The sequence below is a fragment of the Muntiacus reevesi genome, chromosome X (genome assembly GCF_963930625.1).
Source record: "Muntiacus reevesi chromosome X, mMunRee1.1, whole genome shotgun sequence".
In the NCBI taxonomy this organism is placed as follows: domain Eukaryota; kingdom Metazoa; phylum Chordata; class Mammalia; order Artiodactyla; family Cervidae; genus Muntiacus; species Muntiacus reevesi.
The window spans coordinates 119,294,277-119,321,721 of NC_089271.1; the positions used below are offsets into that span (position 1 = coordinate 119,294,277).

At 37.3% G+C, this 27,445-nt stretch overlaps 1 protein-coding gene across 14 annotated transcripts in view; it reads left to right on the forward strand.

Annotated features, from left to right (window-relative positions):
• Nucleotides 1-25,539, forward strand: part of MBNL3 (muscleblind like splicing regulator 3) — a 114,608-nt gene extending 89,069 nt beyond the window's left edge. For 8 of the 14 annotated variants that reach the window (XM_065915025.1, XM_065915023.1, XM_065915028.1 and 5 more), the window contains 7 exons: nt 9,516-9,710; nt 11,176-11,412; nt 14,603-14,765; nt 16,467-16,502; nt 19,330-19,424; nt 20,413-20,486; nt 22,263-22,398. In XM_065915025.1, coding sequence (XP_065771097.1) covers nt 9,516-9,710; nt 11,176-11,412; nt 14,603-14,765; nt 16,467-16,502; nt 19,330-19,424; nt 20,413-20,469 — 783 coding nt within the window. In that variant the 3' untranslated portion in view covers nt 20,470-20,486; nt 22,263-22,398. Of the gene's footprint in view, nt 1-9,515; nt 9,711-11,175; nt 11,413-14,602; nt 14,766-16,466; nt 16,503-19,329; nt 19,425-20,412; nt 20,487-22,262 lie in introns of all 14 variants that reach the window. The other 6 variants (XM_065915035.1, XM_065915032.1, XM_065915031.1 and 3 more) reach the window with 6 other exon arrangements.
• The last annotated feature ends 1,906 nt before the right edge of the window (nt 25,540-27,445 follow it).

Below are 27,445 nucleotides of genomic sequence, written 5' to 3' on the forward strand. Positions count from 1 at the left end.
AGGGATAAGTGGGAAGTTCCAGTAGATAGGAGGAAGGGATATATACTAATTAATAATATCAGTATTTTTAGACTCCAGTGTTTCAAGTGTTTTTCTTCTCTAATTAAATAGGAGCTCTAAGATATTATGTTACTCTGTGTACTTTTGGACTAGGACAGATTTAAATGAATAGAAGTAAAATTGCAAAATATTTATTTACTTTTTAAATTTTGAAAATGATAAATCATTTCATAGTTAAAGATGAAAGGATAATATCCTTTCCTCACCTCGATACATTATACATTTTGCATAGTCATGTCAGAGTTATAGATTTTCTATTTCATATAAACTATTGGCTGAAGTATTTATGCTATCTCCCTGTTTTCAGGGCTCTTCTATTAAAAATTATTAAAATTTTCTAGATTACCAGTCTCATGGTCAGTCCAGAAGTTACAACGAATATTAATGAAGATTCTTCAATGAGTTTCTCAGTTTACCTACTCATGAAATAATAAATGATGAAATTTAATCTCTTTCATCTTAATGTAGTGACATTCAGTATTTTGTAAAGTGATTATTGTGAAATATTCAAGTCAGTAGATGACAGGCATTATGTAGTTATAAGATTGATATGCTCTTAATATATTTATGGCTGTTATCATGTGAATATCCACACTGACTTGAGGTTAATCAGATCATATCACAGGAGTATTTGAAGTGGTACCATGCTACAAGCCCCAAATTTTACCAAGATTATACTAAGTTTTCTAAAAAATTAGAAAAGATTTTACTTTCAGATATAGCAACTGAGACATATTTGTTCTATAGATTGTTCCCAAGCTTTCCTTGAGGTTAGCGAAGGAAGGCTCTGGGCCCCTTATTTGCATGGTCTCCTTCCAAGGCCCTAGGAGGAGGCCTAGCAATGTGTTGATAAAATTTGCCAAAACTATTTGTATATTCTTTGTTCTTAAGGCTCCCCTTCTCTATCCAACAACCTAAACTGCAGGCCCCTCAGATCCTGGATTCATTCCTGATTGCAATTACTGGGCCAAGGTAGAGTAGTTATTCAGGTCCCTTCCTGAGGCTGTGTATGTCACACAGCTTAAAACTCCTTTAACAGTAAAACAAAAGAAATCACAACAGCGGGAGCTTTGCTGCCTTGCCCCAACTCGGTTTAATACACAAGGTGAAATCTCTTTTTTAAAGTGAAACAAAAATGCTACACTTCTGCCACCAAACAGAGGGCATTTGTACATGCTGTCTTTCACAGCTGTGTAGTTTCCTTGATAGTAACCGATCTCAACACTCTCCCTTTATCCTCCCTCATGTATTCCCAGGGGATAAATTAAAATGTAATCGTCTCAGCCCATTTTGTGTCTTTCTCCTCTGGGGCCGGTTAGCTCAGTGGGTGAGAGCAGGGTGCTAACGAGAACGTGTGGGCCTGTTAGCTTTCCTGCTCGCGGTCACCGTCTAGGTTCCAGCAGCTACCTCAGCATGGCTTGCCGTTCGTCACCATTGAGATGAAGGCAGGAAGTTGGGAAGGTCTGTGAAACTCATTTTCCTTGGCGGAGGATAAAGAAAATTACAACAGCAACAAGAACAAACCCAATGCTTGGCAGCCTCCCCTAGAGAGGATGATTTTTTTTTTTCTTATCACCATCCTCTTGCCTAGATCAACAAAATTCAGTGGTTAGTGTGAAAAATCATGGCTGCACTCCCCACCCTGTAATCCTTCCCCCTAATAATCCTAATCTGCCATAATAATCTTTATGTGCGTGCTAAATTGCTTCAGTCGTGTCCGACTCTTTGTGACCCTATGGACCGTAGACTGCCTGGCTCCTCTGTCCACGGGATTCTCCTAGTAGAAATGCTGGATTGGGCTACCATGCCCTCCTGCAGGGAATCTTCTCGAATCAGGGACTGAACCTGTGTGTCTTATGTCTCCTGCATTGGCAGGCAGATTATTTACCACTAGGGCCACCTGGGAAGCCATAACAATCTTTGTAGATGAACTAAATATTATTTGAAACCCTCCTTCCCCTAGTCTCCTCTCTTCAGCCATTCTGTGAATATCACATTAGCAATTCACTTGTCCCCTGGAACCACACTTTTTGTAAGTTGTATATTTCAGTCTATATTATCACTAAACCATTTTTTTCAAAACTCTTCACTGAATACCTTTTGATACTGATGACTTAGCCACTCCAGTTAAAAACTGCATGCATACATATGTGTGGGTGTGGGTGTATGCACAGACACATGCATGTGTATGTGTATAATACCCCGTGGTTCTCATACTGTTTATGTAGCATTTCACATCTGTAGCAAAAGACAGTTTGGGAGTGGTCTTTGCTTAAAGCTTTCCCCACCAGAGGGCAAAACAAATGGAATTCTCTGCCACTGCTTTTGATCCCTGAGTGTTTGTTTTGTTTTGTTTTTTATCTTGATTTTTCTAACTGGTAAACCTAAAAGTAATCAATGACTTAGGAATCCATTTTGACTCAATTCACTAAATATTTCTTGAGCGTCTACTCATGCCAGGCATTTAAAAGAGTTAAGAAACAGATAAAAAGGTAAATTAGAAATATTCTCTATCCTCTAGGAATATATGATCTAGCAATAGTAAGATGATGGATTAATCTTTTTGTGATCCCCTTAATTTCTGATTTCTACCTGATCCTTTGTATTATTATAGCTTTGAGCTTTTTTTTTTTTCCTCTGTAGAGTGATTTTTTTATATGAGCCATGAAAGGTTTTATTTTGTGCTGTTGTTTTGGTGGTGGTGGTACTCTTAAACTGCTGATAATTATAACCCCTTGCATCCATTTATCATGGATTTGCATTGAGATGTCTTTAGTCTCCAGGCTTTCTATGGCTTTTTTGCTTTTCTCAGCTCTTGCTATTTTCTCCTCCTCCCAAATCCTTTTTCTTATGCCTGTTGTTAAAATTAAGTAGTCATTTATTTTTTAAATATTTTTTCTTTCCTAGTGCTATATTGAAGTTAATTGAATTACCAATGTTATTATATAGTGATTTAGCAACAAATAATTTTTAGGGCAGTTCTTGTTCATGTCTCAGGAGCAAAGTTAAAATCCACCCTCCCCCACCCCCAACTAAGAAACAAGTCATTTACCCTTTTACCAGATCCTTCTCTAGGAATCACCTGCTATTATGCTGTTGGTTATAATTTGTGGCTTGCTCTACAGCTTCTTACCACCTACAGGGAAGATCCAAACCATAACTTGTTCCCTCTTGCTTGCTCGACTTTACACCTATTATACCCATGATAATCTATCAATCCTTCAACCTACCTTCCTCCCTTCAATGCTTCCCCTTATTTGGAGACATGATTAATAAGGTCAGAAAAGCCAGGTTTAGTTGAGGATAACTATTCACTTTTGATTCTTGAAAGTATTTTTCTTCACTCTCTTTTGAGCCACAGTGGCTTATTTATTAACAATGATGATTAGTACGTAAACACCACTATCGGCTTGCATCTGTTTATAAAGTTCATTCTCAATTACTGAGGGACCAGTGAACTAGTCTGGAGATTATGTGGGGCTCCTTCAGTGCCCCCATAACACCAATCAGAGTGTGGAGATGACCGAGGAAAAACTGAAACAAAATGATTCACTTGTGCTCCTTGTGAACATCTAATCAAGTCTGATGAAAATGAAAATGATACATTTCATTGTGCTTTGGGGTTATCCAAGGATAGAAATATGCATGGTGATGGTGAAAGGGGCTGTTTTTTATACTATATAAATGCTTGTAAATGAGTAATAAAATTAAGATATTATGAGTGCTAAAAGTTAAGAGTGTTATATTTCTGGCATTAAAATCAAGTCAACAAATTGTTACCAAATGTTTACCATCCTATAAAAGAAAATGTTTAGTTGTCCACCTTTAGACAGGAGCTTAGAGGGAAGGCCTCAATTATGATGTTGACTTCAGGCCAGGATTAGCTTAAGTGAGTTAAGTATCTTGCATTCATCCAACAATAATTGTGACTGACACTGGATATTATTCAAGTTACTGCAAAGAGATCTAGGCTGTTATTAGGTTTTATTTCTTTATACTACCTTGAGGAATAACTCATTTTAAGTAATAAATCAGTGTTCCTAAGATGTCTGTGTAAACCAGAAATATTTATTTGAGGCATCGTTTTTCACTGAATTGTATTATTATTCAAAGATGCTTCAGAATCCTTTAAGATCAAAATGCGGTGGCTCCTAAAATTTTTCCTTTACAAGGATTCCATCTATCTCCCCATTCTTAGTCACCAAGTAGTTATTATTCTATAAATAAATAGTTAAGAATGTGAATTTTAGTAACTATGTAAAAGAACATTTTAGTCAACACTTTAATATTTGTTTCTAAAGTCTAATTTGTTCAATTTGTGTAATCTTGCTACAAGTAATTAAATTCACATCCATAGATTTTTATATAATTAGCGCTTTACTTCAGAAATTGAATGCTTTATATTTTTGAATCCTGTAGAATGAGGGTCAGCAAAATTTTCTCTAAATGACTAACAAATAGTTCAGCCTTTGTGGGACAAGAGACAAGATTTGAGGATATTACATAGGTTCTTCTGTAACAAGAAAAAACAGATATCCATGCTTTTCATTATGTCGGTCTACGAGTGAGCAGAGTGGAATTTATTTATGGAAACTGAAACATGAATTGCAAATAATTTTCATGTGTTATGAGATATTACAATGTAGAAAATAACAAATGCTGGAGAGGATGTGGGACAAGAGAACACTCCTATACTGTTGGTGGGATTGTAAATTGATGCAGCCACTACGGAGAATGTTATGGAGGTACCTCAAAAATCTAAAAAGTAGAGTTGGCATATGATCTATCACAGGCCTCCCAGGTGGCTCAGATGGTAAAGAATCTGCCTGCCAGTGCAGGAGATGAGGGTTCAAACCTTGGGTCTGGAAGATCTCCTGGAGCAGGAAATGGCAACCCACTCCAGTGTTCTTGCCTGGGAAATCCCATGCACACAGGAACCTGGCAGGCTACAGACCATGGGGTCGAAAAAGAGTTGGACATGACTTGGTGACTAAACAACAACAATAGCATATGATCTATCAATACCACCCCTAAGCATAGATCCAGATAAAACTTTGAAAAGATACACACAGCCCTATGTTCATATCAGTGCTATTTTGTAGTACCCTATATATACATATATAAGCTAATTATATATATTGGAATATATATATAATGTAATCTTAACCATAAAAAGGAGTGAACTTTTCAATGCCATTTACAGCAAATAGCAAATGCCATTTATAGCAAATAGATGATCATACTAAGTAAAGGAAGTCAGAAAGAGAAAGACAGATACCATATGATATCATTTATATGTGGAATGTAAAATGTGACACAAATGAACTTATCTATGAAACAGAGACGGACTCACAGATACAGAGAACAGACTTGTGGTTGCCAGGAGGATGGGTGAGGGGGTTGCATTGAAAGTTTGGCACTAGCATATGCAAGCTTTATATCTAGAATGGATAAACAATAAGGTCCTGCTGTATAGTACAGGGTACTATAGTAAATATCCTGTGATAAACCAAAATGGAAAATAATATTTAAAAGTATATGCATATAATATATAAAACTGAATCACTTTGCTGTACACCAGAAACTAATGCAATTTTGTATATCAACTACAAATAAAATAAAAATAGAGAAACCACTCTTACCATTCTGGCCATACACAAACAAGGCAGGCTGGATTTGGTTCAGGGGCTATGGTTTGCCAACTATTACCCTAGAACACAAGCTTTTGAACAGTAAGTACTCCATAACCCAGGAGTGAGCTTTATGAGGTCCTTGAACTTCTTGAGATCACAATTTGTACCCATATTAATTTTTCCATGGGCAGGATCCACAGCTCTCGTCAGACTCTCAGAGAAGTTCAGGACTTGAAAAAGATTAGGTGCCACTGTTCTAGAGACAATTCACCAGATTTTAGAATGCATTTCCTAAGGCTCTGATAGTTCCTAGGTACTTGGGGCTTCCCAGGTGGCACTAGTGGTCAAGAACCCATCTGGCAATGCAGGAGACAGAAGAGACATGGGTTCTACCCCTGGGTTGGAAAGATCACCTGGAGGAGGGCATGGCAACCCACTCCAGTATTCTTGCCTGGAGAATCCCATGGACAGAGGAGCCTGGCAGGCTACAGTCCATGGGGTCACAAAGAGTTGGACACGACAAAGTGACTAGCACGCACACACATGCAAGTAACTAGTAACTTGTGGGAATTCCTACCCTAGCAGCTAATACTGCAAGACACATTGAGAGTAAATAATTGTCTAGGTGATCTTTTTATTCATATAGTCAGTTGTTGCCATCATTCTTGTTGGTTTTATAAGATTCAAGAATGATGAAAATCCATACCCTTTGTTCTAAGAGAAAAACATTCTCATATTTTCAAATATTTAGTAAATGATTTATAGGCTAGAGTGAATATCTGAAACATATTTAAGTGCCCAGTCAGTTTGGTCTGTATATAGAAATCAGATTCAACCTGTTAGGTACCTTTTTTTTTAAAATTAAGACTACCCCACAGATTGGTTCATGTTTAGCTCAACTTACATCAAGGGCTGCAAGACAGGTACAGGAAGGATTAAATTTGCTAATTAAAATTGAATGTGTGAACTTGCGGCTGCCTGATATAACAGGTGGCTGTTAAATAAAGCTAAGCCCTTGAATGTTCAAATTCATGAAAATGGAATACTTACCCTGGAGCAGAGGTGGTGGTGAAAAACAGAAATGTCCATGTGAAAATAAATAAGAAACTCAGGAGTTCCAGCTGTGCTCAAGGGGTTGAAAATTAAAAAGAAAAAAAAAACCTGCTTCTTCTCAATAAACAGCATTATAGAATCAAGTTTATACCAAAGAGGAAATGCTTGTAAAATCTACAATGCTCACTTTAAAATGTAAATATGATACAGTATAATCTTACAAACCCTAAACTTTTTCAGCAAGCCCCTTGCACTATTTATATACACTTCCAATTAATTTACAGCTTGCTTTCATGAGATTGGAACATATAACAAACCTAAGAAGGTTAAAATATATTCCAAGTTAACCAGTAAATTTTCCCCCAAAAAGGAAGGAAAAAAATACAGAAGTTCGGAGCTATTATAATAGGAAGCATTGCTACATGTCCGTTATTCCTAAATATTATTAATTGATCAGTATTTATTAGTGATTAATAATTTTGTAATCTAGAAAACTCACTCATCTGCCAGTTTTCCTTTTAATTCAGTAGCTTTAGAAAATATAATAATGGCTCTTCTGGGTTCTGTGATTTTACCATTTGAGATTTTTGCTAATTTTGAGACAGCCTGAATCATCAAATTAATAAGGTCTGTCTTAGCTCATTACATAAAATAATATCACATCAGTTAATTTCTGAAGCTTTATATTTCATTCTGTGAGAAGCATGATATGTTCCTATAACCTGTTATATCACAGTGCTAGTTAGGCTGGGTCAGCCCGTGGCTTTTGTCCTCAAACCTTAAAGCACTTCCTCTGACTGCCGCATCATCTTTTCCTGCCACCTGGTGTCAGCCCTTTCCTCTTAAAAGCTCTTGGCCACCATGTCTTCTCTACTTACCATGATGAGTCTTACCAGTTTGGAAGGGAGCAGGACATGCTCTTTCTGTTGTTCCTAATTTGCCAGTTAGCTAATGATAAATTCACCTACGGAGAAGGAAATAGCAACCCACTCCAGTATTTTTGCCTGGAGAATCCCATGGACAGAGGAGCCTATTGGGCTACAGTCCATGGGGTCGCAAAGAGTTGGACACGACTGAGCAACTGAACAAACAAAATTCATCTAAGGCTTCCCCAGTGGCTCAATGGTAAAGAGTCTGCCTGCAGCTCAGGAGACACAGGAGCCGCAGGTTCAATCTCTGGGTGGGGAAGATCCCCTGGAGTAGGAAATGGCAACCCACTCCAGTATTCTTGCCTGGAAAAATTCCATAGACCAGAGGAGCCTGGCAGGGCTACAGCCCATGTGATTACAAAAGAGCTGGACACAACTTAGTAAACAACAAACTCATCTTAAGGGAGAGTGCTAATGGGGAAGCCCTTCCTTCCAAAGTGAATGTGGTTTGTAACATGGGTTTCATGGAGAAGGCTATGCTGGTGAAAATTTCAACTCCAACTAGAGGGTGGCAGCGTGAATATAGATTGTCCCTCACTTCATACTCTACAGAGTCCTATTCTACCTCCATTTAGAACTGTTCCTGTTATTGTGATCTAGCACAAGATGTGGGCACAGCTTTACAATGCAACAGATTTTTGTTTTTAGTGAAAGAAATGAAAAAGAAAACAAGAACACATGCTGTTAGTAATACATGAGACATCACCAGTTGTATAGCAGTGCACTTACCTTATAAAGTCACTATTAGAAATATACTACATTTAACCAGGATTTGTTATTCATTCATTAAAATGTTTACATTTATTTTTAAATTATGTCATTGATTTTATCAGTCATTCACTATGTATATTGGGTGCTGTAGGGGAGGCAAGAGAACTATCAAAGAAATTATGACCACATTGAGAAGAAAAGACGCTCCCATGTGGAACAAACTGGAAAACAACAGAGTAAAGTGATAAATTATTTCATCACAGATAATAATAAAGGCAATACATATATTACACACTTTGAGATCAGGACTGTTAAAAGATTTAAAAACCCAGTAATAGCCTTTTGCATTTCCAAGACTTTTACCAGTTATACTCTAGTGTATGTATGTACCTTATAATCCTGTTAACTCTCCCTGCCTAGTAGGAATCCTATTTAGGATATTTAGGGCCCTCTTTTAAACTGTGCATATCATCTGGTCCCTTAGATAAAGACAAGGCTAGTCAAGTCAGATTCATTTGTAAAATAAGACCTCTTTTAAAAAAAATGACCATACCAATCTCCTTTTAGGTAGACAGCAAGAAGTTAAAGCTCTCACCTTTTAAAATCTACTCCTCTCTTCCTCCCTCCTTGCCTGTCTTCATAATTGATAGTGGGCCGGGAAGAAAAGCAAGTGTTCAGTAGGGCAGGTGGGCACCATGGTAGGACCAGAAGCTTTGGAGCAAAGCAGTACTGCCAGGAAGAGAAAGGAGGATAGTGAAATGATTGGGACCTTCAGATTGCCCACATATATGATATCGATGGTGACAAGGTTTTTAGATAAAAGTGGAAGTGTTAGGGAAAACATGTTTGGAACAGACTCCATCAGTGTGATTTGATTTACCTAACTCATAACTGTTAAAATTATGTGGCTTGGTTTATCAGCTTACCAGTAAGTTTGTTACTCAAAGAGATTTGTTGGCTTAAAAGGAACTCTTGTATGGGAATTAATATGAGACTAAAAATAAATCAGAAGATACAATGGTAAATTTTGATATGGCTTACGCTTTTTGAAAGACTGCTTCTTTGTGTAATAATAGGAATAATCTATTGACCTCTAACACCTTTTTTTTTTCCTCTTTTAAACATACAGAATTCTTTTCCTGTGAATCCTGCAATTGCAGCTAATCCTGCCATGGCTTACAATCCTTACTTACCTCCTCATCCTGGGATGGGCCTGGTCCCCGCCGAACTGGTACAAAACGGACCTGTTCTGATTTCTGGAAACCCACCTCTTCCACTGCAAGGGGCTGTTGGTCCAAAACCGATCCGTTCAGATAAACTGGAGGTATTTGTGTAGAAATCTATGAATACTTATAAGGGTAGATATCAGCCTTATGCATAAACATTTCCGGAACCTGGTGTCTTGAATGCTTTAAATAAGTACATCTGGGTTTTAAGCTTCTGGAATATCACCTCAGAGAAGTATTAGACATATTACTACTGCAATTTTACCCTGTTATGAAGTACACGGTTGTACCGTAGGTCAAACAATGTCCTAGTTTGCCCGGCCGCAGACTGTGCATCTCCTCTGCTATGGCACAGAAAGTCTGGTGGGCAGCTCCAGCTTTACAGTCTGGAATTACAGTCTGTATTCTCTGGTGGATCTCTACTTGCTAGAATAATCAAACTGAAAATAAAAGACCCATTAACTGTCTATGAATGCAGAATGTAAATGAGTCCCATAGAGTCTAAACCTGTTTCTCCATATTAAGAATGATGTGATTAAGAATGATCAGAACTATCCTTATGCCTAAGAAAAGGAAACTAAAAGAAAATTGCAAACAGCTTTTCAATTTATGGAAGTCCTTCAAACTATGTCCTTTTTCATAAGTTGAAATAACTAACTAGTCAATTTCTTACCAAGTCAGCTCCATTGGCAACTCCTCCAATGCTTGGCCATGTATTGGGCTGGAATCTGTACATATCCTTTAGTCATGGTGCACAAGTCTGCTTGTAAAAAGCACATTGTTGTGTGATAAAGACACATCTTGGCCCATAACAACATAATCCCCTCTTGCAAATGTAGCTAATTACACTTTAGGCTGTATATCAAATGGAGGATTAAAAACTGGTTTTCAATAATTGGTTGTTGTTGGTTAGTCGCTAAGTCATATCCAACTCTTTTGTGACCCATACACTGTAGCCCGCCAAGCTCCTCTGTCCATGGGACTTCCCAGACAAGAATACTGGAGTGGGTTGCCATTTCCTCCTCCACTTTTTAAGGAGTAAATATAATTAAAGAGTAACAGATGACCTATTTGGTCTGTTTGTTCACCTCTGAAGTGAAGTCGCTCAGTCGTGTCCGACTCTTTGCTTCCCTGTGGACTGTAGCCTACCAGGCTCCTCTGTCCATCCATGGGATTTTCCAGGCAAGAATACTGGAGTGGGCTGCCATTTCCTACTCCAGGGGATCTTTCCAACCCAGGAATCAAGCCTGCGCCTCCTATATTGGCAGGTGATTCTTTATTGCTGAGCCACCAGGGAAGCCTAGTTTTCAAGAATACTTTCATTTCAATGTAAGGAAAGCTGACAAACTTCCTTTGGGGACAATGGATTGTTATCTTTCTTGGAAGGGAAATTTTGTTTATGTTTATGTCTCAGTGACTATGGCTTGACATTATCCTTCAGCTTTTGAAATTTTTCCTAAATAGATGACAAAAGAATGTGTACTGTTGCTCTTACATTCACTGGCAAAATAAATAAAAACTAATAACCTTCCAAGCGTCAATGTGATTTTTTTGTTCTTTAAGGTTTGCCGTGAATTTCAGCGAGGTAATTGTACCCGTGGTGAGAATGATTGCCGCTATGCTCACCCTACTGATGTGTCCATGATTGAGGCAAGTGATAATACTGTGACCATCTGCATGGATTACATCAAAGGTCGATGCTCCCGAGAGAAATGCAGGTATTTTCATCCTCCTGCGCACTTGCAAGCCAGACTCAAAGCAGCTCATTACCAGATGAACCATTCAGCTGCCACTGCAATGGTAAGAACAGGTCAGGATTTGTTGACTCTCTGTTTGGGGATAAATGATTCATATATGCCTCAATTTGTCTAATACCCTGGAATCACAATCTTGGATAGTCATGAGTGGACCTTAAAATGAATCTCTCAGGATATAAACTGGAAAGGAGAGAACCTATTTATTCTAATTCACTAAAAGTTTCTAAAGGTAATTATTTAAAAGCTTTCCTAATGATTCTTACTGTGCTTTTTCTCCCATTTTTTAAGAAGGAGTAAATTATACAACTTAAACAGTAAATTATTTTTGAGTGATTTTTACAGCCTAACTAACCTTAATATCCTGTGAGCCACCTAGATGGGCACTTTGCTGGTAATATCCTTAGTAACTTTCAAAAATGGAGGACTTGGAGGATGAGTTGGTAATTAAGTTCTAATTTCCCAAAGGTTGATGATTTCAAGGCAGCAGCCAGGCAAGGCTTGAGGGGTAATTTCTATATGGCTGGGAAAAGAGGCCTGACTATTGAGTTGCCATAGTAAGTAAATTTTTGAGAAAAGTTAGTTCTACTTAACTATGTAAGGTAGGAGGTAGGAAAAATACTTGCATAACACTATTGTGTGATAGGCTGAAAAATAGGAATTATGATTAGTTAGGTTTGTCATAGTTGTCAATTATTTTGATAGGCTGTAAGCTATCCATTTCTTTTACATCCTGGGCCTTTCCTCATGTAATAGGGTATAACCCAAATAAGGGACAACATTCTGAGGAAACCTCATTTTTCCTGGCTGTGGGAAAAAATCACCTCTGTGACCCTGAAGCCCATGACAGAGATCTTTCCTTTTCATAAGAGAGATACATTTATTTTCAGGCATCCCTATTTATTGAGAAGGTTTTCCTCATACTAAGTTAAGATCTACCTCACTTTAACTGGAATATACACTTATTTTATTACCAAAAAAAGTCTATTCCTGTTTCATAGGAACCTGATTCTCATGTCTTTTCTCTAAGCCAAATACCCCAAATTTCTCCAAACTTTTTTCACAGATGACAGCTTTGTGGCCACAGTACCAATGGTGGACTTGTTCCTCGTTCTCAGTAACCCTGCTCTCTCAGAACTGAACCCACTAATTTGTGAAAGAGCTGAGTACCAACCATAGAACACACTTATTTTCTCCCTTGATCTGGACAGCAGAATCTGTGAATGAATGTTAAAAAAAAAAAAAAGACTTCATCACATTTTTTGTCTTAAATTCTTTTGAATGAGGGAATTTTTAGCTATAGGAAGGTATCCAGAATATCAATGCAGAATTTAAGCCTCCAATTGTTAGTTATTTCTGTTGGTGGCATAGAGAGGAAGTACAGTTGGCCCCCTGAAAATAAAGGTTCTCATATGCATGGGATGCACGAGAAATGGCTTGCCTGTGCTTTGGTAAACCTGTCCCATGCTCAGTCATGGGACTTTCATATATATGTGCCTATTTCTGATGATTTTGGTGTGTTTGGTAAGATATATATGTCCGCCCCAAATTTCCATATAAAGAGTTAAATATACTGTATAATAGGCCTTCAACTTCAAAAATAGGCCTATTTTTGAACATCAATATAAAATGCCTTTCTGAGTCATCAGAGCAGAGTCTTAAAAGTTGCATTTACCCGTAGGAAATTGTGTGAGATAAGATTAAACAAAGGAGGCTGCATGAAGAAGTTTAAACTTTCTGTATTGTAAGGATTCACAGTTGAAATGCTTTTGGAAAGGGAGATTTTTTTTTTTACCCTGTTCTTGTTCATGCTCAGATTGAAATCCCTTAAAGCAACTTGTACGCATATAAAAGACTTGAAGGGACGCTATAAAGTTCCCAAATAAAATAGGGATACTGTTAGGCCTTCTTTATCCACAGGAATAAGGAGGTCATGGCATGCCCTCGTTGGCATATGGAAGGCTAGGTACTCAGCATAAATGTGCCCATCTCCTTAAGAATTTGGAGCATACCCCGTTGTCGCCAGGACATGTTTTTAAAGTACTCTGCGGTTAGTAGAGGGGAAAATGTCAGGTCCAATTTCTCCAGTGAATCTGATCCAGGGACAAGTTTGACTGAATATTATAAGCACAGTAGGATTTTAAAGAATTGTAGACATGAAAGGGAGATTTTAACTCAGTAAGAGTAAAACCTCTTACCTTAAATTCAGCTTTACAAGGTCTTAACAAAGCAAACAGTACATACCGAAATGCACAGCGGGTCTCTATAAATAAATGAGAATTGCATACATTTTGCTAAGTATGGTTTCTAGGTGAGGTGGATGGTGCAGGCGATTAATTCATTTGCTTTTTCCTTCCACATTAGTTGGAAAATACACAGTTATAGGGTTTGGACCCGAGATCCTTGTATAAATTGAATTTTGGATTTCGGAGCTATAGAATCAGACTCAGATCTACCGACATCTCTTTTTTTTTTTTTTTTCTCCTATATGCCATTATCTCCTTGATTTAGATCAGAATTTTAACTGGTAAAAATCCCTTTCCTGTTAATAAGTTGCTTCTGCTAATCTCATTTTAATAGGTGGATAGATGAGCATCCCTTAGATGTTAATTTGATTTATTTTTCATTTTTACTTGTTTGTTTATTTTTGGTGGCACAGGGTCTTCGTTGCTGCGTGCGGGCTTTCTCTAGTTGTGGCGCACAGACTTCTCATTGTGGTGGCTTCTGTCGGGGCAGAGCACAGGCGCTAGGGTGCCCGGGCTTCAGTGATCGCGGTTCCTGGGCTCTAAAGCACAGGCTTCGTAGTTGTGATGCTTGGGTTTGTTGCTCCCCAACATGTTGGATCAGGGATCGGAACTGTGTCTCTTGCATTGGCAGGCCGATTCTCCACCACTGAGCCACCTGGGAAGCCTTTGATGTTCATTTTAAATGATTATTTGCTGTCAACAGCATCCTGTCACATCTTGCCCACCTGATGAAGCCCTTTTCAACTTCACTCATTTGTCTAAATTAGTGAAGCTGAAAAACTTCTTTCTCCCTGGTACGTTCCTTTTCTGTTTTGGACTGAGTATATACTCATATAGTGAACGACTTCATCTCTTTTGTTGGTTACCTTGCTCAATGGTGACCCTCGCAAAGGGTTCCCAGGCCAGACCTTGTCGAACTGCTGCTTGCTTGGTCTGAGTACATATTTTACTTTCCTTGGTACTATTTATTAATCTACCCTTCCCTCACAGGGCCTTCAGCCTGGTACATTTCAACTGATACCAAAGAGATCGGCACTTGACAAGGCCAATTGTGCACCCCCAGTCTTTAATCCCAATGTGTTCCACTGCCAACAGGCTCTGCCTAACATGCCGATCCCGCAGCCGCAGCCGCAGCCGCAGTTTATTCCTACAGGTGAGAATGGGGCCGGGCCCTGGAAGCTGAGTGGTGTTGTGAATGAATACAGTTTACCCCAGCTTTCAAAGAACGTTTATGTGAGGATGGTCAATGGGTATTTTGATTAGAAATAAAACGACGCAATTATGTGTCTGTATGCATACAGAACAAACTGTTTTCCTGTGATTCCTGAAAATTAATGGTTTTGAAATCAAACTAGGAAGCGCTGTCAGCATTTTTCTTTTGAGCATTTCTTAATTTTTGCTTTTCATGTTTGATTCACTTGTTTCAGTCTTAAACTAATTCTTTGACTCTTAGGTATCACTTTGAAAGGCAATGGTCTGCTCTCACAAAAGTTTTGGAGCTGCAACATTGCAAAAATAGGTAGTCTATATATCTTTGATATGCCAAAGATAGTTATAATAAAACTACCTTTACATTTAGATTACAAAATAATACAGTATATATATATATATATATATATATATATATACACACACACTATATATATATATATATATACAGTATAATACAGTGTGTATTTATATAATACAATATAAAACAGGGAGTTTTAGCCTCTAACTCTTAAATCAGTTAATATAAAATATATGGAAGTTTGTCACATTTTCCTAACACTTTGCAGCATATTACCTCCTATATTCAACTATATTTACTAGTATAACGGTTTTGTACAAAATTGAAAAGAAAAATTTAAGTCATAGTCTTTTAAAATAAACATCATATATGAGGGGAAAATACTTTTCTTCCAGTGGTTTAGTACTTTAAGGATTAGCATATAATCTCTTAGGAAAAAGTTGAAAATGCTAACCACTGGGAGTCCAGTAGACTTTTTTTTTTTCTTTTTTTGGTCAGAATCTTAAATGCCCCAGTTTGGAAACTATTAAATGAAAATCGCATGCTTTAAAAATTAATTTAGAAACCTTGTTAATTATAAGCATATTAAGTACATAATAGTATTATATGCCTGGACTTAAAGAAACCCACTGATTCACTGATATATTAACCAGTTAATTAATTTTGAAAGAAGCCATAAAAAACTTAACTTCTGTCTGGTTACTAACCATAATAGTTCTTCTTGATACCATTTAAAAACACAGTTTTTAGACTTTTTTGAGCTGGATTTGGCTAATTAAAAAATCTAGATTCATAAGCAAAACTGTCAGAAGAATCCCTTTCCCCTTAATTTATGGCAAAATAAAACCTTGTCAGGTTGAGAGCCCCCCTTGGTGAAAAGCATGTTTGCCATATGTTCACGGTCAAGCCCTTGATCACTAGGTGGGGGAGGCCATGATAGTAGATTAGTGCTCTAAGTAGAACTTGCTGACACCAGCTGCCAGATCTTGGTGCATATTTTGAAAATCATATATGTAATAAATTAAAACTTTCCCTTTCATAATAAAACTCACTTAGGATGTATTCGTCCAAAATAAATATATAACTAATTTAAGCTGAGCTAATGCCTTTAAAGAAAAAATTAACATTCATTTTTATACCTAAGAATCCAAGAATTGCTCTGATCACCTGGGTTTGGGGTCTTAAGCTGTAATTGTGAGCATGGGAGATTACTGGATATGCATGTGCTGGTTCATTAATATTGCTAAGAATATCATTCTAGTTAAAAATTTTTTCTATCAATAAAGCTTTAATAATGAAATATCTCTTTTCTTTACTTTTCACGCTTTTCTGCATGGTGTCCAGGGCCAATACTGTGCATGGCACCCGCTTCAAGTGTTGGTAGGTTTTGTACAAAAATTCTCAACTTTTTCTAATCTGAAAAAAAAGTGTTTTTTATTGTGACTATGAAAGAAACAAGCAACTGAATGATATAGCTGAACATTTTCTGAGTATTTAAGTTTTAATATGGTGCTGTCTGTTACATGTTTTTTGTGAAATCACAGCAGTCCTACACTCTCAAGTTCTAGTTCATTGCTGCTGTGGTTGAATACCAACCTTGCCATTTCTGTATTTTCACACTACAAATTGTAGCTAAAATATTTTGAAACATTTCCTTATCTAACTAGAATGGGCAGTTTTATTCTTTGGTTTACATCTGTTACTAAGAAATTGTAAAATATTTAAAATACTTCAAATGTAGAATTTGTAAAGTACAACAAAACCATTCCTCCCAAAAAAAGTTACCCAAAAGATCAAAATCATTCAATATTTAGATGTTGCAAAAAAGCAAAACTAGAGCCTTCTGTAGTGTTTTGTAATGCTTTCTATAGTATTCTAGGATGAAGTGCCATCTGCACAGAAATCAGGCACCACAGGATCATTTCAAAATGACTCTTTGGGGGTATGTGATTTTTAATAACCAGTAACACACAGAACCTTTAATTAGCCACCCATCCAATATGGTAGCCATCTCAAAACCATTTTGTGCATGCATGTGTGCTAAGTCACTTCAGTGATGTCCAACTCTGTGACCCCATAGACTGTCGCCCACCAGGCTCCTCTGTCCATGGGAATTCTCCAGGCAAAAATGTTGGAGTGGGTTGCCATGCCCTCTTCCAGGGGATCTTTCCCACCCAGGGATCGAATCCATGTCTCTTACATCTTACCTGCGTTGGCAGGCAGGTTGTTTACCACTAGTGCCACCTAGAAAGAAAACAAGGAAAGCGACTCGTTTGCCTCAGAACTCCAGGGGAGTTTACAGCTCCTGTCATTTCCATGGGCACCAGGAACAGACCAGGAGAAAATAGCTCTGTTCCACACAGGGAAGATCATATATGTAATGCCCCACCTCACCCCACCATCTCATATCAATCCAGTTCCTTTTATCCTTTTGGAGAGTTTGCAACAGCTTGACCTCCATCTCATTGGTCAGCCAAAGTTGCTGCAGAGTCCAAAAGGGACTAAGGGGTTTATCAAGATAAAGCAAAAACCTCAAAATGACAGCCACATAAGTAGTAGCACTCACTGACAGGTGAGGCCACTGTTATTAGTGATGCCCTGTCAGAATTAAAAGCATCTCCACTGATACTAGCGGAAGCATTATATGCATATGGTTAGGAGAACAGACTTTTGCAAGTTCATGAAATGTGTCTCCATCTTCCCATTTCGTGGCTCCGCTCCCTGGTCCTTTCACCTAAGAATTCTGTGTAGGAATGCACATGCATGCTCCACTGGTACTGTTCCTTATGCAGTTGCTGTGCTCCTAAAGGGAAAACAAGAGTGTTTTTAGAACTCAAATGTGCCGCAATAAGGGATGGACTTCCCTGATGGCTCAGATGGTAAAGAATCTGCCTGCAATGCAGGAGACCTGGGTTCAGTCCCTGGGTTGGGAAGATCCCCTGGAGGAGGGTATGACTACCCACTCCAGTATTCTTGCCTGGAGAATCCCCAATGACAGAGGAACCTGGTGGGCTACAGTCCATGGGATCACAAAGAGTCAGACACAACTGAACGACTAACACTTTCACTTCACTTTTCGCAATAAGGGGTGTCGATAGGTAGTGGATAACTAGAGATAGGTGGGCGTGAGCAATTATTTCTGAGTTTCTGTTAATCACCACGTGGGGTACATTTGTGGTTTCTATGACATTGCATATGTTGATTTTCCTCTATCTAGGCCATTCACTTTCTCTGTTGACTTTCAGAAAATCTGAATTCAATCGATGTGGATGCAAAGTATTACATATGCCCGCTTGCCATTCACACATTAATTCCTTGGTTGGCTTTCCAAAATGAGTTAGAAAAAAAGAAGAGCATCCAAGAAGCTTTGACAATGACACAGAAACTAGAAAAGGCAAAGAGAAATCTGCCTGAAAAATGTTGTTACTGCTGCTAGTCACTGTCGCTGTAGTATTTGCAGTGAAGGCAAGATTTCATTGGATATTTACTATGAAGTTCCCCTTGGAAACTTGGGCTATTTATGAAACAATAAATAAGCAGCCTGAGTAATTTCATAAGTAGCCCAAGTTTCCAAGGGGTTTGCCACAGATGTGCTTAAAACCTGCACACACAGTCCACTGTATTCTTTTTATATGCTCTCTACCATATATCCACCAAACTATAATCTTTTTGTATGCAGATCAGGTAAGTATATTTATATATAAAACTGTCCATTTGCACCTACAAATCTAGCGACAGCACTCATGTCTGTCATGAGTTAGTGAACCCAAATACCAATTTACAGTTCCCTACTCCCATTTTAAATACACAACCAAGTTACTTTTCTGCTTGACTAGCCATTCATAGAGATAGCCTTGGTAAAAACAGATTTGTTCTAGGCACCCGTTGTAACCCCTTCTGAAACTTTACCCTTGAAGTCAACTACAGTGTGATTCTGCTCAAAAACTTAACTGTTGGTAAATGTTGAGAATGATTCCATTTTCCTTAATGGTAACTATAATTGGCTTTCCCCTTTTCTCTTTTTAAATTTTCCCCCCTCCCATGCTGTGTTGCTTTGCACTGACTGTTTGCATGTTGCACCCTGGTGTATCCATCGTGATGATGTCACATGGCTTGTCGCTGCGATACCTGCCACGCCCCATTCCATCGTTTGTATCATGGTTGCTCCACCCTCTCGTGCGCTGCTTCCATGATTTCCTGCTGAAAGTGCCCATGATGCACAGTGCTACACCTACCACCATGTCTGCAGCACCACCACCTGCTACCAGCATTCCCTTCGTTGCAACAGCTCCGGGCAATCAGGTTTGGCCATTTATTTCACCTGTTTGGACCTAGCTAACTACAGTGTGTTGATAAGGCACAGTGTATGCTTTGGAGATTGGTGAGAGATATTAGTCTTTCTTAAGCCATTCTTAGATTTAGAATTTTTTTGCATATTCTGGACAGATGTTCCTGCTTTGCTACTCATCTTGAGATGAATCAGCAGAATAGGCTTTTAATTGGTTATAGGTGTTACTCTTGCTAGATTATATATACAGTTGTTGCTACTACACCAATCCTCAAATACATATGCTAATTTTTTTAATGTTTCCTCATTGGTTGAGAACAGAATTTACTTTACTACCATTTTTAGTTATTGCATTTGAACTTTTGCTTAGTAATATCTTCACCGTTGTCTTCAGGTCTACTGGAAAGAAAGATAACACATTTCTTTCCAAGGCACAGATATGCTTATCACTACCCTTCTAGTTATTGCATTTGAACTTTTGCTTAGTAATATCATCACCGTTGTCTTCAGGTCTACTGGAAAGAAAGATAACACATTTCTTTCCAAGGCACAGATATGCTTATCATTACCCAGTGATTACATCAGAAATTCCTACTTATACATTAGATGTGTTTGTGCTGTTTTAATTTTCATTTGCTTGAGGTTTTTAGAGGCAGAGTCACAAGGCAAATTATGAATTTTGGGGAAGTCTTGAAATTGTAAGGAGATACTTAAAATAATTATTGTGTAATATGATGGGCATTTCACCTTATTAAAATGGTAACCACATTTTAAGACTTTAAGTCCACTGCTATTTTAATTACAAGTTGGATAACCCTATAGGACACAGAACATTAACATTGGGGGGAACAAACCACATTCTAACCTGTGATATGGTTAATATGTCTAAATTTTTCTATGAAATTGATTAAGGTTTTTGATTACCATGTCCAAGCAGTGAACAAAATAAATGAAATTCTCTCAAGAAACTGTTTTAATCTAAAATCTTTTTTACTACTATAGATACCCCCATTATCAATAGATGAACTGAATAACAGCATGTTTGTTACACAGATGTAGAAGTTCCCAATAGAACAGTAAGTTTCTTTAAGTATTAATGTAATATTTGTAGGTTATATCTTTTATCTACGCAGTTGCATTTGCTAAAGAGTTTGGTAAATATTTTCATTAAGAGACATTGCTTATAACTTTAGAGCTCAATTTAAGCATTCTAAATTTTCCACCTCGAATTGTAGAGAGCAAATATGTGGTTTTTTAATATGGAAATGACAGCTGGTATTGTATTTTCCCAATGAGCTTATAAATTCCCAAATGTTTTCCCATTATTAAAGGGATATGACTGGTTAGCCAAAGACACAGATCGCTTCTGAATTTTAATCTTTTAACATTTTTCTAGCTTTGTTTTTTTAATTGAAATAAAGCTAGGTAATTTTGTCACAATTTGATTAAGATGATTATCTTAAAGATAGTAAGCAATATGCTTCTCCTAAGACATTAAAGAGTGCTTTCACATTCTACCACTTTGTGTTGCTTCCCATGTAAGTCTAGCAGATTTGCTCCAGCTGTTTTCAATTTTCAGTGACTTAATTTAGTAATTTAATCATTATTTTCATTCAAATCATGACACCTTTTTTTTTGTGATTTTTGTTGCTGTTTTCAGAGTTTCCCCCCTTCACCTTTGATTTCCTATGCCTGGTCCAGGGCCTGTAATAGCAACCCACTTAAACTGAGCAGTGATTCACTTCGAACATGTGACTTTGGAAGTCACTTAAGACTCTGAGGCATCTTGATTGATTATAGGGAGTTACTAAAAAAAAACTACACTGGTTCTGAATTGCATCCATTAGTCAGTGAAAGCTTGAAGTTTTCACCATGGGAGCGTTTGACTTGGTTGAAGGAGGCAACAGTGCCGTTCTCTTGATGGACTGGTTCCCCAGAAGCGAACTAGCATTTGTTTCTTGCTGAGGACGTGCAGGCCCAGAACACTAATGGTTCTGGACAGAGCATATAGACAACTGTACATTAGACAAACAGGCCCCCTTAGTCACAAAGAATGTTCTAAAAAGACATCTTTGCATATACAGAATAACTGAAGTAGCTGTATATTGTAGTCACTTTCAGAGGTATTATTTGTTACAGTGGCAACTTGGGAATAGCACCAAACGTGAGAATAATAGGTTTTATAAACATTGACCTGATTTTCATGGACTGCTTCACATCAAGGTAAACAAAAGTGGTCAAATACAGTTAAATTTCCAACAGAACATGTATGGGAGTAGTGATTCCTTTTTGCTTTATTCCATGAGAAAAGTTAGATTTGGCACACCATAATCATTGCAACATGTAACAGATGTTGATCATTTTTCCAGAATGCAAAAGTATCATCTTATAAAATACTGTGTACCCAGAATTCACACTTAGGCCATTCCTGCATAGGTCCAAAACATTCAGATAAAAAAATTAAAGTTTGTTTAATACTTGCATATTTCAAAATGGAATCAAGTATATTTTCTCAATATATGCTTGTTGGAAGAAGTGGATGGATGGGTGGATGTTTGTCAAAAAGTTTTGGCATTGTGCAGATAATAATAATAGTTGAGTGCTTCTCTGATAACTTAAGGGCAACTGTCTACATTGGCACTCAGGGAGAACCATGGACTGTCATGGTATGTGACTCCTTAGTGAACATTCCCAACAGTTCAGTTTTCACAGAGGTAGACTATGAAATTCAGGATGGGGACTATCTTGGCATATGGTTCACACAGAACTAGAACAAAAACCAAATATCCTGACTCCAACTCCGTAATCATCCAATATTTCTCACTCTTTTCTTTTCTTTTTTTCCATTTCAGTTGAAATTCTGAACAACAGAGTTATAGATTACCAGAATCTCTCTGTGAGGACCTCCACGTGGCCTTTCTATATTCATTCACGTATGTCCTCTTCTACCAGCACAACAATAAGCGTGGTGCAGTCAATATATTAAACATGCCAACCAACAAATTCAAAGAAAAAATAAGGCGTTAAACAAAGGAGATGTTAAAACACAAATGGGAAATGAATAACTACCATCTATCTTATTTGAATTATTATGTAAAACAGCATAACGTTTTATAATTTATCACATGTTTCTCTGTGATTTCCCAGTAACTATTATGCTGAGTGAATCTCTAAGGTGGACTCTTGGCTTATTGTGCATTCTTGGTGGATAAATGTTCCTCTGTTTTGAAGTGTTAACCGTACCAGTTTGTTTACACAGTAGTCTATTGGGCTGATTTAGAATGTAACACATATACCCAGTACCATTTTCTTCATTATTGTATCATATTGTATTGCTGTGTATTGTGTTAGGTTTTACATAGTATATAGTGTTTTGCTGTAATGTGTGGTGTTTGATTTTAACTAAAATGTTAATGGGAAACAGAAACACATGTGCTTGAAAAAGATGACAGGTTAATATTGATATGCTCTATCTTTAGAATATTTCTGTAGGTTTCTTGAGGCAGACATTTAAAAGGCCTCTCTTTTGAGTATGTCTAAAACCTGTTCATAAACATGCATGTATATAATTTGTACCTGTAGATCTGACCTTGTATAGTACAGTCAACGTTACGAGATTTTTTTGTGAGAGAGAAAAATTACCTGAAAATAGCAGGGAACTTCTTAAAACATTAACCTGAATTTCACTCCTTAAGTAGCAAAAGCTACTTAAAGTAAATTCTGGATTTACCTTTAAATGGTTTTCTCAGCATTTAGACTATAAATTGTGTAAAGTGCCCATTACAGTTTTTGTGGCTCAAGAATCCTGTCTTCTAGGTTGAGTGTCTAAAACTGAGCGATTTGTAATCTTCAGCTGAAAAATTTGTTCTTGGGAGCTTAAAGGTATTCTAATTACAGGTTATAAATTAAGCAGAGAGAGGAGGGGCATGGAGATAGTTTTTACGTTTTGGAGGAAGTGTGTAAAAACCATTGCAATGTAACCTTTGATACAAGTGCCATTTTCCAAATGGAAATGGCTCATGCTCTTTACACTACTCTGAATAACAAGGAAGATGCAATCTGGAACAGTCAGTCAGGGTGAAGGAAAATTGGTTCCAAGTGAGGCCTTTCCTCCCCAAATGGACAGTCTTTTCTGTTGATCACAGTTGGAGACCGAGTATAGGTTTGGAGAAATGGAGGGGCTGGGGAAGGAGGGAGGGAGCCACTTGAAATTACTCTTCAATTCATTTAAAATTTCTAGGGAAGTATGGCCACCGTTGTCTTTAGTTCCAGTTCAACTGAGTTTTCCATTTTGTTAAAACATTTCAGTGAAGGAGCAAGCACCTGGGATATATGTTACTGATACATTTTTGCCTTCCCAAACTTTATTAGTAACAGAATCTCTCAAATCACAGCCAAACTTCTTTTTTGTTTCTTTGGATTTCTTTTTTTTTTATATGTTTTGAAAATTGTAAGAGAGTTTGTAACACCCTTTAGATGAAATGGAGTGGCTGCACTCCACAGAACTGACCTGAATTCACACTACTGATACTTTTGAAATAATTGAATAGCCAAGTAAAATAGTAATTAATTCCTATGGTATGTCACATACCTCCTCCACCCCACTCAGTTATTAAAGTTACTGTTATTAATCAGTGGTAGAACCACATGATAATTTGCATCGGTTTAGATAGATTTAGTATTTTCTATTAAATATATGTTCCCTCACTGGAAAGTATAAAGTCATCAAATTTGTTGTATGTCCCAAGTTTATTATTCTCCTTCATGAAAATGACAAGCCAAGGGAAAATCAGGTTTTGGATACCTCAAGCCAACTAGTAGTATTTGAAGTCCAGAACAATGGAACTGGCAAAAACCTTTTCACCGCCAGGGCATGTGACTTGTCCAGGACTGCCTAGTTACTTGCTAGAAGTTGGACCCAGAAATATCTCCTGACTCCTGGTTGTTCCTCCATTTCACGTTGTCTGTGCTTCAGAACATTTGAGACTCCAGCCCAAAGCAGATCATTTTGGCTCAGAATACAAAAGAGCAAAATTAGCTCTTCAGTAGCTGATATCATGCTGATCTTAATTATCAATTCAAATCATCATCAGTGATTTCTAAGTGATCTTGCTTGTCATCTGCTAACAGCGTTGTCTGGAGTTAGAGAACCAGAGGTGTGTTGACTTTAACCTACTGGTCCTTTGAACCACTTAATTTCTGTTTCCCAAAATCTTAACTCTGTACTCTAGCAATGTGGCTTGTGTTTGGAGCTGAGTTTTATAAAACCTGTCCTGGGGACTGTCCAGAAGGGCAGATTTGATCGAGGAAGGATGTACCTCAGCTACTCTACATGTATTCCTTAAAAGAGGCAGAGACATCTTCAGTGTGAAATGAAGTTTTTTGGGTCATTTGACATTTTGATACAGCATACTGTCTAATTTTTAAACTTCTGACAAAGATGTACATGGACAGTAAGCCTAGAGTACAGCTGTTTGCATGTTGCCTTAAGCACTGGAAGACATGAATAGTGATGTATTTTTGAGTAAGAGGTTTGGTGAGAGATATTCAGGGTGGTGGTATTTTTGGTGCCACAATTTTTTTATATTGTTGGCATTTTAAAAGTTGCTTTGTGAGTGAATTTAGAGAAAGAAACCTCAAAGCACTAAGGTTCTGATGTGAAAGAATTTTGACAAAAATGCAATATTAAGATAGCACTCTTTAGTTGTGCAATGACTTATTCAAATGATCTTTATTCAAAAAAAGACAAGTCATAGACTATAAAGTTCTGGTGAAAAAGAGAAGTCACAAAACTAATCAGTGACTCTAAACGACAATTTACTGGATTAAGTGTATATATGTAAAATTCTAATCACTTGTGATTCTTAGTTAACATTTTATAAGCTTTGTAGTTTATAAGGGCCTCTTTTTTATTTATCCAAAATTATTGTTTTTGTCCTCTTCTCTCAGTCTCTTTCAAAAATACACAAGTGTGCTGCAACTTGGGTAAAAACAGGTCATGTATACAGAGAAAACAATCTAATGTTTAAGAGGGTTTTAGTAATGTCAAATTTCTAAAAGCACTATGTGACCATAACATAAGTATGTTTTAAAGAGGGATTAAAATTAAATTTAAATGGATTCATAAAATCACTATGTAAAATACAGTATTTGTTTTTGCAGTTGGAGCATGATTCCTCAACTAGCTGTTGCATTTCATTTCACTTGTCTAGAGTCTTTAATTTGTAGTTAATTGCGATGTGTAAAGCCATCCTCTGCCTACTCCATCAATCTTCTCCATTCATTCCTGAACACACTGAAGCACTTTGATCTTGCCGTAAGTGTTGTCCTACACCACTAAGCTGTGTTCACTAATAGGCAGCCTCAGCTCACCAGCTTCCCAATTTGGGCAAAGCAAGTACCTCCTCCCTACCATCAGCAGGAACCAAATAAAATGAATCATTACAACATGAATCTCTTTTTCATGGCACGACCAAGAAGCACAGTGATGTCCAATTAAGGGCAACATTGGCATTAAATTTTGTTAAATAACATATAGGGAAGGCCCATGTGCTACTTGGAACGTTATTTTGGCCTTCCGCTACTCCTTTAGAGAGTTTATGAGGATGCTCTTAGATGAAATGCAGCCACAGGTTTTCAGGTTATTTCAGTCTGTAGGGTAGGCTGTGATGCATAGAATGAATAGAAACTGGAATCTTCTTTCTTTGAATCTCTTCTACATTTCACACGTTTAAATAGAAATAGGGAAATATGATCTCCCAATTCTGTTGAATAGATTTAGGAAGATGGTGGCCTCACTTTTTGTTTTATCAGTGCCTGGCAAAGGCAATAGAATAAACACTAGGTAACAGAGTATAGCAACTTTTTATTTTTTTGCAATTTTTACTGATAGCACCTAATCCAACTGTAAATATAATTACAAATAAGGTTCTGAGCACCAACTCACTAATTGGTGCCATGTTTTCCTTTTTCTTGTTTTTAAGGTTTTTATTTTGTTCCTTTTTCATATCTTTAAGTAGCTCACGAATTTAACTTTGAAGGAGAGTTAGAGAAAATTTTAAGATTTTACTACGTGTATTCAACCCGCCTAGATAGATCCTCAACTGACACTGAAGCAAGGTGTAGAGTCTAGTTCATGACTATTTCTTACAGTTCACAATTTAAGAACTTAACTTTATATACAAATAATAATTTTTAACTAATTATATTTAGTTGTTGCTTCAGCAACAAACCTACAACATGGCTACCTTTAGACATTTTTTTGTGTGTGAAAATTTTACTCGTAAAACTGTGGTTTTTTGACAGTGTGGCATGTAGCACATACAGCTGAAAGCTCAGATATAGATATGATTGATTTTTCTTTTTAATCCCAAAGTTCCCTTTGAAAACTGAATTTGTGTCCTTCTGTGACTTTTTGAGCAAAAAGTTTACAACATGTGGATTCTAGAATCAGGCTTTAGAGCTGATAGAATTTGTTGTGTGGATAGGGTTATTCCACAGTATTTAGACACAATTGTATTCATGATACGTCCTGATCTCTCTTTATAACCTTATTCAAAATTACTCAAGTGGCATAGCTGTAGCTACAAAAATTTTCTTACTGAAATCTATTCAAAGGAGGGTTAAGAATGACAAAAGCACAGATTACATTCATTCACATTGGCGAACTCATTCATACAGATACTGTGGAATGACCCCATAACAGTGTTGAAGAGACATATGCTGCAGTAAACTGATGGTCTCAGTTAGGGTGCGAACGTGTGAGACACACCTTTTTTGCACTTATGTACATAGTTCATGAAAGCGACCCTTGGAGTTGTTTTTTTTTTTTAATATAAGAAGTCTGTGATAATAGTGGAAAAGTTAGTAAGAGAGAGTTATTTCTAAGACTTTGAGAAGAAGGTTTTTTTTTTTCCTACAAGACTTAACTAAAGCATGATGTTGCTTTCCTGTTGTGGAGGCTTTCTGGTTTGCTACGGCTCACCATAAGACAAGACTGGTGGCAGGCAACAGGTCAGCTTCAGCCAATGGCACT